The sequence below is a fragment of the Bombina bombina genome, chromosome 1, assembly GCF_027579735.1.
Source record: "Bombina bombina isolate aBomBom1 chromosome 1, aBomBom1.pri, whole genome shotgun sequence".
Classification (NCBI taxonomy): Eukaryota; Metazoa; Chordata; class Amphibia; order Anura; family Bombinatoridae; genus Bombina; species Bombina bombina.
In genome coordinates, this window is record NC_069499.1 from 1,549,939,625 (window position 1) to 1,549,956,222 (window position 16,598).

Consider the following 16,598-nt stretch of genomic DNA (forward strand, 5'->3'; position numbering starts at 1 on the left):
CACACACAAACAGGTACTGACACTAACAACCTAGCACTGACAGACTAGTACTGACACTAACAATCTAGCATATACAGACAGGTACTGACACTAACAATCTAGCATATACAGACAGGTACTGACACCAAAAACCCAGCACTGACACTAACAGATTAGTACTGTCACTAACAATCTAGCACTGGCAGAGTAGTATTGACACTAACAACCAAGCACTGATAGACTAGTACTGGCACTAACAATCTAGTACAGATTAATACAGGCACTAACAATCTAGCACAGAAAGATTACTGACGCAAAAAATCTAGCACAGACAGATTAGTACTGGCACTAACCAGATAGCTCAGTACCGACACTCACAATTTAGCACATACAAACAAGACACTAACAATCTAGCACAGACAGATCAGTATTGACACCAATAATCTAGCACATACAGACAAGTACTGACACTAACAACCTAGCACTGACAGATCAGTACTGACACTAGCAACCTAGCACCAACACTAACAACCTGGCACTGTCAGATTAGTACTGACATTAACGAACTACTTCTAATCCCCCCCCCCCTCTAACTCTACTCCAGTTTCTAATTTTTTCATCACTGTTGGCGGCACCACTATCTCCCTAAGTCCGCTGCCTCTGAGTCACACTTGACTCAAATCTGTCCTTCATTCCCCACATCCAATAGCTCTCTTCATCCTGCCGCAACCACCTACGCAATATCTCCAAAATGTGTCCGTTTCTGAGTGCTGAAACTACTAAACAGCTAATCCACTCCCTGGTAATTTCCTGACTTGACTACTGTAATAACTTACTATCTGGCCTCCCTCTCTCCCGCCTCTCTCCTCTTCAATCCATCCTAAATGCATTTGCAAGGCTAATCCACCTCTCTCGACGCGCTGTTTCTGCTGCACCTCTCTGTGAGTCCCTTCACTGGCTCCCCATTCACAGCAAAATTAAATTCAAAATTCTCACCCTGACCTACAAATCCTTCACCAATGCTGCCCCACCCTACCTGTCCTCACTCATCAACAAATATACCCCAACCTGTTCCCTAAGATCCAACAATGACCTGCTTCTTGCATCCTCTACCATCACCTCCTCTCATGCTAGACAACAGAACTTCTCTCGTGCAGCACCAACCCTCTGGAATGCACTTCCTCGAGCTGTCAGACTTGCCCCTAACCTCTCCTCCTTTAAACGTTTCTTAAAGACCTTTCTGTTCAGGGAAGTTTATCACCCGACTTATTAACAAACTAACTTCACTTAACTAACAGTTTCCCTCATCTATCTCCTCACTAATATCATTCTCACCTTTACAGTCCCCACCACCTGTTTCCCATCCTCCCACCCATCTAGATTGTAAGTTCCCACGGGAATAGGGCCCTCAATTCCCCCTGTATTTGTCTGTAAAATGCTGTCTTTTATAGTATTGCTTCTCCATTGTACTTTTATCCTTGTACCCATGGGCAGGGCTGCGGAATCTGTTGGCGCTTTATAAATAAAGAATAATAATAATATAGCACACACAGACTAGCACTGACACTAACAATCTAGCACTGACAGATCACTACTGAGACTAACAATTTAGTACTGACAGATCGGTACTGACACTAACAACCTAGCACTGACAGATTAATACTGACACTAACAACCTAGCACTGACAGATTAGTACTGACATTAAAAATCTAGCATAGACAGATCAGTACTGAGACTGACAATCTAGCACAGAGAGATTGCTACTGACACTAACAATCTAGCACAGAAAGATTAGTACTGGCACTAACAAGATAGCTCAGTACTGACACTAACAATTTAGCACAGACAGATCAGTATTGACACCAATAATCTAGCACATATAGACAAGTACTGACACTAACAACCTAGCATTGACAGATTAGTACTGACACTAAAAAACTAGCACTGACAGATTAGCACTGACACTAAAAACCTAGCACCGACTAGCACTGATAGATTAGTACTGACACTAACAACCTAGCACAGAAAAATTAGTACTGACACTAACAAGATAGCTCAGTAGTAGTACTGACACTAACAATCTAGCACAGACAAACAAGTACTGACACTAACAATCTAGCAGCAAAACAAACAACCTAGCACTGACACATTAGTACTGACACTAACAATCTAGCACATACTGACAGGTACTGACACTAACAACCTAGCACTGTCAGATTAGTACTGATACTAACAACCTAGCACTGACAGATCAATACTGACACTAACAACCTAGCACTGTCAGATTAGTACTGATACTAACAACCTAGCACTGTCAGATTAGTACTGATACTAACAATCTAGCACTGACAGATCAATACTGACACTAACAATCTAGCACAGAGAGATTACTACTGACACTAACAATCTAGCACAGAGAGATCAGTACTGAAACTAACAATCTAGCACTGACACTAAAAAACTAGCACTGACTGATTAGTATCGACACTAACAACCTAGCACTGACAGATTAGTACTGACACTAACAACCTAGCACAGAAATAATAGTACTGGCACTAACAAGATAGCTCAGTACTGACACTAACAATCTAGCACAGACAAACAAGTACTGACACTTATAATCTAGAACGGATCAGTACTGATGCTAACAATCTAGCACCAAAACAAACAACCTAGCACTGACACATTAGTACTGACACTAACAATCTAGCACATACAGACAGGTACTGACACTAACAACCTAGCACTGTCAGATTAGTACTGATACTAACAACCTAGCACTGACAGATCAGTACTGACACTAACAACCTAGCAATGACAGATCAGTACTGACACTAACAACCTAGCAATGACAGATCAGTACTGACACTAACAATCTAGCACAGAGAGATTACTACTGACACTAACAATCTAGCACAGAGAGATTACTACTGACACTAACAATCTAGCACTGACAGATCAGTACTGACACTAACAACCTACAACCAACACTAACAACCTAGCACTGACAAATTAGTACTGACACCAACGACCTAGCACTGTCAGATTAGTACTGAAACTAACAACCTAGCACTGACAGATTAGTACTGACACTAACAACCTAGCACTAACAGATTAGTACTGACACTAACAACCTAGCACTAACAGATTAGTACTGACACTAACAACCTAGCACTAACAGATTAGTACTGACACTAACAACCTAGCACTAACAGATTAGTACTGACACTAACAATCTAGCACATACAGACAGGTACTGACACTTACAACCTAGCACTGACAGATCAGTACTGACACTAACAATCTAGCACATAAAGATTAGTACTGGCACTAACAATATAGCTCAGTACTGACACTCAGAATTTAGCACAGACAAACAAGTACTGACACTAACAATTTAGCACAGACAAACAAGTACTGACACTAACAATCTAGCACAGAGAGATCAGTATTGACACCAATAATCTAATAACCTAGCACAGACAGATTAGCACTGACACTAACAATCTAACACTGACAGATCAGTACTGAAACTAACAATCTAGCACTGACAGATCAATACTGAGACTAACAATTTAGTACTGACAGATCGGTACTGACACTAACAACCTAGCACTGACAGATTAGTACTGACACTAACAACCTAGCACTGACAGATTAGTATTGACATTAACAACCTAGCACTGACAGATTAGTACTGACACCAACAATCTAGCACTGACACAAACAACATAGCACAGACGGATTAGTACTGACACTAACAATCTAGCACTGACAAATTAGTATGGACACTAAAAACCTAGCACAGACAAATTAGTACTGACACCAACAATCTAGCACTGACAGATTAGCACTGACACAAACAATTTAGCACAGACAGATTAGTACTGACACAAACAACCTAGCACAGAGAGATTAGTACTGACACTAACAATCTAGCACTGAAAAATTAGTATGGACACTAACAATCTAGCACTGACAGACAGGTATGGACACTAACAATCTAGCACTGACACTAATAACCTAGCACAGACAGATTACTAATGACATTAACAATCTAACACTGACAGATTAGCACTGACACTAACAATCTAGCACAGATTAGTACTGACTCTAACAATCTAGCACAGACAGATTACTACTGACACTAACAATCTAGCACAGACAGATTAGCACTGACACTAAAAACCTAGGACAAATTAGTACTGCCACTAACAACCTAGCACAGATTACTACTGACAATTGCTGAAATAATAGTACTGACTATATAACACTGACACCCTCACACAGGCACTATCATTTTAGCATTCCGTGACACTGACTACTACTAGTACCTGGCTCTGACCTACTGTTCACCTCCCCGCCCCTCATACCTAGCTTCCGCCCATACATAGTTGTCACGTGTCACAATACAACAACCAATCACCAAACATCATCAGACGACGTCACTAGAATGGCAGCTCTGAGTTAATCTGATACCGGGAGCATTTTGGTTCAGGGCGACGGAAGTCGTATGTGCATTGGTATTTTTGTACATGTTTTGCGCATGCACTGCGGTGGGCTGTGAGGGCAGACGTTAATGTGTGCGCGCAGGTATTGACGTGTATAGGTTATACTGTAGGTGTTATTATAGGTGTGTGTACGTAAGAATGTGAGTATATAACTATATGTGTGCAGCAACGATAATGTGACTATATACCTGTACATGTGTAAATATACATTACTGGGCAGGGATAAAAACTGTTCAAATGTATTGCAATGGTCAGTGATTATAGCTGTGTGTATATATGTACACTGCAATGGTCAGTAATTATAGCTGTGTGTATATATGTACACTGTAATGGTCAGTGATTATAGCTGTGTGTTTATATGTACACTGTAATGGTCAGTGATTATAGCTGTGTGTATATATGTACACTGTAATGGTCAGTGATTATAGCTGTGTGTATATATGTACACTGTAATGGTCAGTGATTATAGCTGTGTGTATATATGTACACTGTAATGGTCAGTGATTATAGCTGTGTGTATATATGTACACTGTAATGGTCAGTGATTATAGCTGTGTGTATATGTATACTGTAATGGGCAGTGATTATAGCTGTGTGTATATATGTACACTGTAATGGGCAGTGATTATAGCTGTGTGTATATATGTACACTGTAATGGTCAGTGATTATAGCTGTTTGTATATATGTACACTGTAATGGGCTGTGATTATAGCTGTGTGTATATATGTACACTGTAATGGGCAGTGATTATAGCTGTTTGTATATATGTACACTGTAATGGGCTGTGATTATAGCTGTGTGTATATATGTACACTGTAATGGTCAGTGATTATAGCTGTGTGTATATGTATACTGTAATGGGCAGTGATTATAGCTGTGTGTATATATGTACACTGTAATGGGCAGTGATTATAGCTGTGTGTATATATGTACACTGTAATGGGCAGTGATTATAGCTGTGTGTATATATGTACACTGTAATGGGCAGTGATTATAGCTGTGTGTATATATGTACACTGTAATGGGCAGTGATTATAGCTGTGTGTATATATGTACACTGTAATGGGCAGTGATTATAGCTGTGTGTATATATGTACACTGTAATGGGCAGTGATTATAGCTGTGTGTATATATGTACACTGTAATGGGCAGTGATTATAGCTGTGTGTATATATGTACACTGTAATGGGCAGTGATTATAGCTGTGTGTATATATGTACACTGTAATGGGCAGTGATTATAGCTGTGTGTATATATGTACACTGTAATGGGCAGTGATTATAGCTGTGTGTATATATGTACACTGTAATGGGCAGTGATTATAGCTGTGTGTATATATGTACACTGTAATGGGCAGTGATTATAGCTGTGTGTATATATGTACACTGTAATGGGCAGTGATTATAGCTGTGTGTATATATGTACACTGTAATGGGCAGTGATTATAGCTGTGTGTATATATGTACACTGTAATGGGCAGTGATTATAGCTGTGTGTATATATCTACACTGTAATGGGCAGTGATTATAGCTGTGTGTATATATGTACATTGTAATGGGCAGTGATTATAGCTGTGTGTATATATGTACATTGTAATGGGCAGTGATTATAGCTGTGTGTATATGTACACTGTAATGGGCAGTGATTATAGCTCTGCGTGTATATGTACACTGTAATGGGCAGTGATTATAGATGTTTGTGTGTGTATATATGTACACTGCAATGGTCAGTGATTATAGCTGTTTGTGTGTGTATATGTACACTGCAATGGTCAGTGATTATAGCTCTGCGTGTATATATATACACTGTAATGGTCAGTGATTATAGCTGTGTGTGTATATATGTACACTGTTTATATGTACACTGCAATGGGCAGGGATTATAGCTGTGTGTATATTTATTCTGCAATGGGCAGAGATTAAAAAAATGTACAATGCAATTGGCAGGTATAGCTGTGTGTGTATATATATATATATATATATATATATATATATATATATATATATATATATATATATATGTACACTGCAATAGATAGGGATTATGGCAATGTGTGTCTATATGTACACTGTAATGGGCAGGGATTATAGCTGCGTGTATATATGTGTACTGCAATGGACAGGGGTTAAAGATCCCTGCCCATTGCAGTGTACATATATACACACACAGCTACAATCCCTACCTACTGCAGTGTACATATAGACACACATAGCTATAATCCCTATCTATTACAGTGTACATATATACACACACACAGCTATACCTGCCAATTGCAGTGTACATTTTTTAATCCCTGCCCATTGCAGAATAAATATACACACAACTATAATTCCTGCCCATTGCAGTGTGTATGTATGTGTGTATATATATATATATATATATATATATATATATATATATATATATATATATATATATATATATATATATATAATCCCTGCCCATTCTAGTGTGTGTGTATATGTATGTATATATATATATATATATATATATATATATATATATATATATATATATATATATATATATATATATATATATATATATATCTCAATGGGCAGGGATTACACACATTGAACAGTTAATAAGAGACTCGTCTGCTTTCTTTCTGCAGTGAATTCAACGTTTCCCTCTAGATTGATTATAGAATATAAAATATGGGTATTTGAAAAATGGTAAATATGAATGGTCTGGGATGGTATTGGTTGTGTACATTCTTATATTTACCTGTGTTTGTCTTGGGTAGTGTGGTGGATATATAAAAAGGAAATGCCTGGCAAATGCAGAGCTGGCTCCGCTGAATATTAGGGCAGTACAGTAGTGGTTGAATGTGCATAGAACGACTGTAGAGATGTCACTGGTTGCTCTTATGCCCCTTCTGTATTTGTGATCCACACACACTTTGCCCCATCTTCTCATATTCATGTTTTCCTGGCTATGAATTATTTATTGCTGAGTCTGTGTAGAATGGCATTTCTGAGACAGTATTTATTCTCCCTCTAGGTGGTGACCTAGACTTCCGTACATGACTTCCTTCGGGGACCTCCTGTCATGGAGCTCAATGAGAAGAGCCAGGTAGGACTTGTGGTAAACATGTACGTGTGTGCTCTTTTGTGACTAGTTGCTGATATTTTGTTTTAGTTGTGTGTTTTTTCTTCTCAGGATGGTTTTAGCCCATGTTTGGGTCTCTCCACACACCAGGCCCTCTCACGCTTGCAGGAGGAGATGTCATCCGTTTTGGAAGCCCACCAAAGAAATAGAAAAACGGCTGTGCTATTGAAGGTACATATGTACTATGGCAACATTTGTAGTGTCATTTACAAATCATTGCTATGTCTCTATCCACTCAGGTTAGGGAATCCTCTCCAATTCCTTTCTGAAAAGATCATGTTCATTAAAATGTGAAGAGAACTTTTACACTTTTTACACACAATATATAAAACAAGGATTTTAGAATTAACAGATGCCTTGTTGTTGTTAAAGGACATTGTACTCGAATGTGCTCACCTTTTATGTGTTCACAATAGTCAATTGTACCTGCTGGAGTGTATTTAAAGGGACAATGTAAAATATTCTCGTCTTTAAAGTGCTCCCAATGATCTATTTTACCTGCTGGAGTATATTAAATTAATTACAAACAAAAATAAAAAATCTTTATTTTGTCATCTGAAATAGCTAAATTTGCCTGTTGTATCCCCTCCTATACTGAACATTGCAATACTTTAGTATTGTCTTTGGAAAAGCTGTGTAAACACAATCAAGAGATTAAATTAAACTCAAAGAGATAAGTCCTCAAATGTTAATTTTCAGGTGTTCTTTGGTCTTTTGATCTAAAACCTCTCCGCTCAGACGAGATGATATAAAATGATTCTCCAGCACTGCGAGAGCCCTAGGGAAATTCTCAAAAGGCAGATTTTGCTTTACTTTTCCAAGGGGATCTTCTGTATGTGAATGAGAGATAAGCCCAGTGCAATAAGGCATTTACAGGATTGGGATTTTATAAATTCTAGTTATGCTTTTACAGTTTCTGTGTAACAAATTATGCTTCGTATATTTATGTGTATTTTTTTTTTTAATTACATTTACTTTGTATTTCTGGTGTTTAAAATAAAACTGAAAAACTGACAGCTTCAGTTTACAGAGAGCTTCGTTATTTTCTGTGGGCCTGATTCTTTTGTTTGGAGAGAAATTACTGTGCAGAATTCAAAGGTTGAATTCCCTGAATTCTATAAGAAAAAGGGAGAAACCTTTAAATCCCAGAGAGATGAGGGAGGGGTGCCTTCCATAGAAAGTAATAAGGCTCTCTGGGATACAGAATTTCACATCAGAGAGAGGTTAACAGTAGAACCCCTGGGGCTCATATAAAGACCAAGTTTGCAGCAAATATTTTCACTACAGTTTAACTTGCTTCTTTCTATATTTTAGTATATATTACTTTTCAATCAGTTAAAATAAGTGTATTGTGAATTTTGAGCAAACTTTACCTGCATACAGCTGGAGAGATTATTCAGTGAGACCAGCGTGTTTAAAATGTTTTCAGCATTGTGAGAGAGCTTCAAACATACTATGGGAACTACACTTTTCAGCCCCAGGACTCTCATGTCCCTCCCACATTCTTAAACTGTGTTTTAATTCACAATACAGAACATACAAAGTGATATATAAGTTGTAAAAGATACACAGAAATATACAAAGTATGATCCTAATATTTTTTAAAGTAAAACCGAAACTTTCAAAACATAATCAGAATTTGTAAAATCACAACTGGATTTAAATGTTTTAAAGGACCAGTAAACACAGACAATGTGCATAATCAACAAATGCAAGGTAACAAGACAATACAATAGCATTTACTCTGAATTTTAAATGAGTAGTAGATTTTTTTTTTCTAAAAAATGTCAAAGTTATGTATATTTCCACTCCCCCTGTACCATGTGATAGCAATCAGCCAATCACAAATGCATATACGTATAGTCTGTGAATTCTTGCACATGCTTAGTAGGAGCTGGTGACTCAAAAAGTGTAAATATAAAAGACTGAGCACATTTTTTTTATTTAAATTCTTTTTTATTGAATCTGTATTTTGAGTACAACAGTTAAACAGCAGACAATAATTACAGAATATCAAGGCTCACTTATCTGAAGCAGTTTTACAGACTCAGAAATTTATACAGAAACAAGTTAAACAGGGTATGAACTAAAATAAAGACAAAAATTTAAAGGTATTTTGAATATTCTGTTCAATCTCATGACAAAAGACATTATGGTATATAATGTCTTTTCTAGTCCTGGTATATTTCTCCACATAATAATTGTTATGTCTCATATATTCGTCCCAGATGGTTTGTAACATGACTAGAGATGGAACATCCTTCGACTTCCACATTTTAGCTATTAACATCTTACAGCTATTAGTAAATATTCGAAATAGTGGGATAAGGTGCTTGGAGGGCAGGTGGGTAGATTTGTTTAATAACCAAACTTGAGGGTCGTGGGGTAAGGTCACCTGTAGGATACGTTCTGCTTCTTGCATTATTTCATACCAGTAGTGATTTAACCGGGAACACCACCACCACGTATGTCCCATCCCACTCCCAACATGGCCACATCTCCAGCATTTATTACTAACTTTAGGGTATAACCTATGTAGTTTTCGGGGGGTTAGATACCAGCAGTGCAAAATTTTATAATTAGTTTCGAGTATAGAAGCCGAGGATGAGGCTTTTTTTCGTATTTACAAATATATTAGACGCTTTTTGTGGGAGGATAATAGTTCCCAGCTCTCTTTCCCACATTTCGATAGAGTATGGTAAATTGCCCGGTGGTGGTTGAACAACAATTTTATAGATGGCGGAAAGTGAGTGCCTTATCGGGGAGCTGGATAGATATAATTTCTCTAAGTTGGTGGGCGGACGGACCATGTTGTTTCTATGTTTGAGTGTATATGTAGTGATGCAATCTCCTGTATGAGTACCAATTTCTCACCCAGTCATGGCCCTTCTCTATTAGTTGATCTTGTGTGCATATAGATTCATTAGCCATTACATGATAGATAGAAATATCTTTCGTCGTCGTTTCTAGTGGTTTTAGTTGGACTCGAGGAGATATAGAGAAGTCAGGGTTATAACATAGCGATGTCAAGGGGCCCGGGTTGGATGAAAGGCATGGATAAAGTCTAGTGGCCGAGTCCCATTGAGAGGCCGTTTCTCTAGTGATAGGGTTAGTTAACAATTTAGTTATCCCATGTAGGTCTGATCTCCAGCATAGACTGGCTAATGGAAAGTCAGGGGACATATCGTTTTCTAATCGGACCATCTCCTCTGAGTTACCCCCACCCTCCAGTCCAGTATTTTCTGCAAGTGAATGGACGTTTTATATATTTCTAGATTGGGTAAACCATGTCCGCCCTGCGGTCTCGGAATGTGCATGGTGTTTTTGTTAATTCTTGATGGCTTTTTTTTGCCACACGAAAGAACTAAATAAGTTTTGTATCTGGGCAAGATATTTAGGGGGCAGGGGAATTGGTAGCGCTTCCATAATGTAAAGAAGCCTAGGGAAGATATTCATTTTTATAGTATTTATACGGCCCCACCATGATAGTGTCTTAGAGCTCCAGGATGAAAGGTCGCTCATAATTGTGGTTTTGATTGGGAGATAATTAACCTGAAAGATATTGTTAAAAGAGTCAGCTGTTCCTGATTGATTCCACAACGCCTTCTGAGAGGTTGAAACCTATAACCTCAGATTTACCTTGATTTATTAGGAAGTTTGTTAAGTTATGGAAGGTGGAGAACTCCTCTAACAACGGTAGAATTGATTTCTCGGGGTTAGTTAGGGTGAAGAGGATATTGTCCACGAACAGAGATAACTTATATACTTCTTGCCCTATTGTTACACCTGTAATTCCTACATTATTCCTGATCTTGGTAGCCAGGGTTTCAATAAAAAGAGCAAAGGTGAGAGGGGACATCCTTGGCGTGTGCCATTTTTAATTTCTAGGGAGGGTGAAAGGGAGCCATTAACTGATATTCAAGCGTTGGGATGTGTATATAAAGCAAATATGCGATTTAAAGTAATAGAGCCGAAGCCAAAGGCCTCCAATGATGCTCTCAAGAATGACCAGTTGACGCGGTCGAAAGCCTTTTCGGCGTCTGTTGAAATCAGAGCAGCTGGGATATTTTTATTTGTGATGTGCCAGATTAGGTGTATATTTCGAACTTGTGCACATAAGTAAATTGGAAAGTTTAAAATGACATGCTGTATCTGAATCATGAAAATTTAATTTGACCAGAGTGTCCCTTTAAAATATAAATTGGCGCACAACGTAAATGTAATAATATTGAAAGGACCCAACCTGAAGTGTAAAGTGATATAAAATACTGCGTAAGTGTAGCAAAACTCTCATATCATGCAGTGTTATATTGCACTGGGCTGGTCTCTCCTCCTACAGAAATGAGAGATATCTTGCAGTGCTGGAGAGTTCTGTCCTTTATCTTTGAGCATTCAGTTATTTCAGCCCTTGTGAAGTCTGCACCACAATTTCTCTTCAAGCAGGAGAATCTTTGGTCATCAGACTCTAAGTATACAAAACGGAGAGAACATAAGGAGGGTGTATGTGTGTGTCTGTGTATAAAGAATTAGGAGAATTGATATTCCAAGAGCAAAACCAGCTAGTTTATATTAAAAAATAAAAATTTTGCCTAAAGGAACAATTTCCTCTTCATTTTGTACTCTTTAGCTGGTATATCATGTAATTGGAAACCCAATTTGTTTCTTTCATGATTCAGATAGAGCATGCAGTTTTAAGCAACTTTCTAATTTACTCCTATTATCATTTGTTCTTCATTCTCTTGGTATCTTTATTTGAAAAAGCAGCCATGTAAGCTTAGGATATGCACCCTGGGTAGCACATTCTGATTGTTAGCTACAAAGTTTTACAGTACACTGTCCCTTTTAATTGTTTACGAACTGATCCTTTAACTTTATTTAATTATTTGAAATAGCTGATATTGCCTGTAGAAACCGCCACCTACACTGAAAATATGAATAGAAAACCTATGTAACCTGGTGACAATAGCACTAATTGATCTCCCAGTGGGTGGCAGATGAGAGGGTATTTTTTTTTTATGACAAATTTACATTTTTCCGGCCCCTTGTATCATGTGACAGCCATCGGCAAATCATAAGAAAAATGAAATCGGCCTGCACTCAAGAAGCATAAAATAAAGTCCTTTATTTAAACTGAACAAGTCATTTGAAACACATTACTATTAAAGTACAGTGTTCCTTTAATTATTAGTCAGGAGGAGGGTATGGTCTGGGATCAAGCTTAAATGGACATAAAACACTTTTTAATACTTAAAAATATAAACAAAAACATCAAAAATATCAACTTTATTGGGTGCCTGTACACTTTTATTTTGTGCTTCATTAAAGATCTCATCCTTTATTATTTATTATTATACTTTATTTATAAAGCGCCATATTCTGCAGCGCTGACTCACATATTCTTGGCATCATGTGACAGCCATCAGCCAATCAAAAAATGCCTATGTATATTCTGTGAATCTTGCACATGCTCAGTAGTTGCTGGTGCCTCAGAAAGTGTCCATATAAAAAGATTTGGCATATTTAAATAATGGAAGTGAATTGGAAAGTTGTGCTCTATCTCAGTCATGAACGTTTAATTTTGACTTGGTCTTTAAGCTAATTTGTTAATTTAGTGTCTGAGAACTGTTTCTAAATAAGTTGGTCCAGTTGTTGTAGTTTGTGTTGATAATCAAGATCAAGCACTTGTTCATATAGATGTTTGTTTCTCGTTCTTTGTTCTGTTTTTGGACTTTTATTTTAATTAATTGTCTCCTGATGAAGCACTTATTAGTGTCCTAAACTAAAACAAGGGAGGTATCCGGGGTTGCATTTAATTGAAGATAGTTATTGAGGGAGTCGTATAGCTTTTTAAAAACTTACTTAGAAGCTCCCAGTTTAGCACTGTTAATGAGGTTAGGCTGGGACGCCCAGTGAAATGGGCTGGGAAATTAAGAAAAGCAGACCCTCTCCCTTCCCTGCATATGAAAAGACAGATTACACAAACAGGGGCCCCAGGAATCTACAGACATCATTATACATCTGATACTTTGGGGCTTGGTTTGGAGTCTGAAAATCAGCACAATGTAAAAAAATAATCAGAACTATACATTGTTACAAAAACACTCGCACATTGGTTATTTAAATGGATAATCTACAAAACGTTTATGCAAATAAAAATCTAGTGTACAATGTCCCTTTAAGGAGCACTAAACAATAGTAGACTTGCATAATCAATAAATCCATTATAAAGAGACAATGTAAAGGCACTTAGTTTGATTTTCAAATGAGTAGTTGATTTGTTGTCAGTTTGTTACATTTTCCTTGCTAATGCATCATGTGACAGCCACCAGGCAATCACAAAATGCATATACAGGTATACCCCACTCATACAGCGGGTTAGGGACCGGAGCCCCACTGTAAAGTGAAACAATGCAGTTTTAGCTTTTTTTTCACTTGCCAGTGTGTTTAAAAACGAAAACATGTTTGATCTAACGTATATTAGGGGTGCAATAGAGCTAAGTTTAGTTTAACACTAGCACCTCACAGTATTCAATAAATACTGTACCTGTAAAATGGTGACAATCACTGTAGTACAATTTGCCAGACTACAACACTGAGACACAGATTGCACTGTAATGCTGTAAACAGAGTAATCTAAGCATAACAAAATGGTGCTAGTCACTTTTCTCGCAATCTCACGATGATTACAGCAAAGTCCTTGGAGGCTGAACTTCAGCTCCACAAAGCGCTGTCAGAAAGTGTGCATATAAAAAGATTTACAGTTAGACAATGGAAGTGAATTGGAAATTTGTATAAAATTGCTTGTTCTATCTTAATTGTGAACGTTTAATTTTGACTAGAGTGTCCCTTTAACAGTTGACAAGTGGAAAGGATTAAAGGAACAGTTTACAAAAAGCTATGTAAACAATATGGTGCAGAAGAAATCATTCTCCAAGTGGGGGTGATAGATATAGGTACTAAAATGTTTTGTTCCTAATTTCTTATTGTTATCGCTAAGTTTTTTGTGTATATAGATACAGAGATTGATAAGATAATAAAGTCTGTTTTCCCTGCAAGATCAACCCATTTTAATGGGTTTTGGTTTCAAAGAACAAAAACATCAGTTTCATATGCAAAAATAAACCATGCATGTAATACAAGTCATTAAAAACAGTTTTACAGTACCCTGTCCCTTTAAGTGGTCATTTTAATTCCCCATCAAGGATTAGCATATCCTTTATTAAAAAGCATCTTATCTGTGATCTCCTAAAATAAAGTAAAAAAGTATGATGTAATTTGGCTGTGCAGATGTTCACTAATTCATCTCCAAATATTTTCCACTCTGGCACTGGTTAGATATTCATTTTATCATAAAGTGCACAGTGCCTTATAATCTTTAAATAAACTGTAACCTTTATACATACACTTAAAATCAGCTTACAGGAAAATGAACTCAGAGCACAGGGTCACTAGGAGTACTACCTCACTGACGCGTTTCACTCCATATTGGCGTCGTCTTAAAGATATATCCTTTCTTTGAGAGAGCACCAATATGGCGCGAAACACGTCAATTTACCTATAACTACTCATGATCCTGTGCTCTGGCTTCATTTTCTTGTGAAGTGATTTTTAGTGTATGTATAAAGGAGGCTTTTTTTTTAAGATTATAAGGCACTGTACACTTTATGGTAAAATTAATACCTAACCAGTATCAGAGTGGAGGCAATTTGGAGATGAATTATTGCTGCCAATATGAGAATCCTTTTAGTAAATTCATGTGTCAGCCCCTAAAATGTGAACCATAAAATGCACAAAATTTTCTTTGTGGGTAGAAGGAAATGCTTTATCGGAATATCACGTGTTTTGTGTATTTTTATATATAAAGTGAAGGCTCTGGGGAGTTTTACTTCCTCAACTCATTGAGTTTGGTTTTTACCTCAGGTACCCTCCCAAGGGGCATCGCTGCAGTTGCTTTGACAGATATTGCTTCTTAAAGGGACAGTAAACACTTTGAGAGTTTCATAAAAAATGTTTAGTTATCTATAGTAAAACAACTTTGCAGTATATTTTCATTATTCCCCCCCCCCCATTTTTGTAATTTAACACAAAAAAGTGGATTTTTTTTTCTTACTCTAACATGACTACAGACATCACAACTAGGGATGCACCGAAATTTCGGCCGCAGAAAGTTTCGGCCGAAAATGGCATTTTTAACTATTTCGGTTTTCGTTTTTTTTGCCTGTTAGTTTCGGTAAAATTATTGTGTAGCATATTTCAAATTTGATGCTAGCCTAGAGCTGCTGTTTAAGTTTATTACTTCACTTACTGTAATGCATATAATGAGTTTTCTAGGATTATACTTTATTTGGATAATTGGTAAAAAAAAAAACCTGTTAAATATGATTCTGTTACATAAAACTAAATGAAGAATAATACAGTATATTGATATTTATAATTGTTTTAAGTAGGGATGCACCAAAATTTTGGTCGCAGAAACATTTTTGTCTAAAATTGCATTATTTTTTGCCTGTTTTTTTTTTTTTCTTGGTAAAATTATTGTGTAGCATATTATTGTTTTAAGATATTTTTGTCCAATTTTAGTGTGTTACTTTCAATAAAAGTGTGGGCTTTTTTTATTGGCTCTAATTATGCAAAAAAAAAAACCTAAAAAAATATAATTTGAAAATAATTTGAAAAAATACATTTTCGGTATCAGTTTCGGATTTTCGGATTCGGTTTCGGTCCAGAATTTCCATTTCGGTGCATCACTAATCACAACCTACAAAAACTCATTTCAGGGAGGTGGCTTCTCCTGCTACTGCGCCACCCCCCCCCCCCCTCCCAGTTATATATTGGACACCTTGAAACCCTAAATAAAATAGACTTATCATTAAAGTAACTTCCCACTAAAGTCACATTAAAAAAGTCGCTTTATTGCACAACCACATACAATAAACCTATTTTCCAGTGATCATGCGCTTGTTGAATGCTTAAATATTTAAGAATACGAAGATTA

General features: G+C 37.0%; 1 protein-coding gene across 4 annotated transcripts in view; it reads left to right on the forward strand.

Moving 5' to 3' along the window:
* Positions 1–4,420: 4,420 nt before the first annotated feature.
* The window catches only part of TMEM94 (transmembrane protein 94), a 105,067-nt gene continuing 92,889 nt past the window's right edge, over positions 4,421–16,598 (forward strand). For 2 of the 4 annotated variants that reach the window (XM_053708987.1, XM_053709007.1), the window contains exons 1-3: positions 4,456–4,573; positions 7,496–7,567; positions 7,655–7,774. In XM_053708987.1, the coding sequence (XP_053564962.1) occupies positions 7,544–7,567; positions 7,655–7,774 (144 nt within the window). In that variant the 5' untranslated portion in view covers positions 4,456–4,573; positions 7,496–7,543. Of the gene's footprint in view, positions 4,574–7,495; positions 7,568–7,654; positions 7,775–16,598 lie in introns of all 4 variants that reach the window. The other 2 variants (XM_053708993.1, XM_053709001.1) reach the window with 2 other exon arrangements.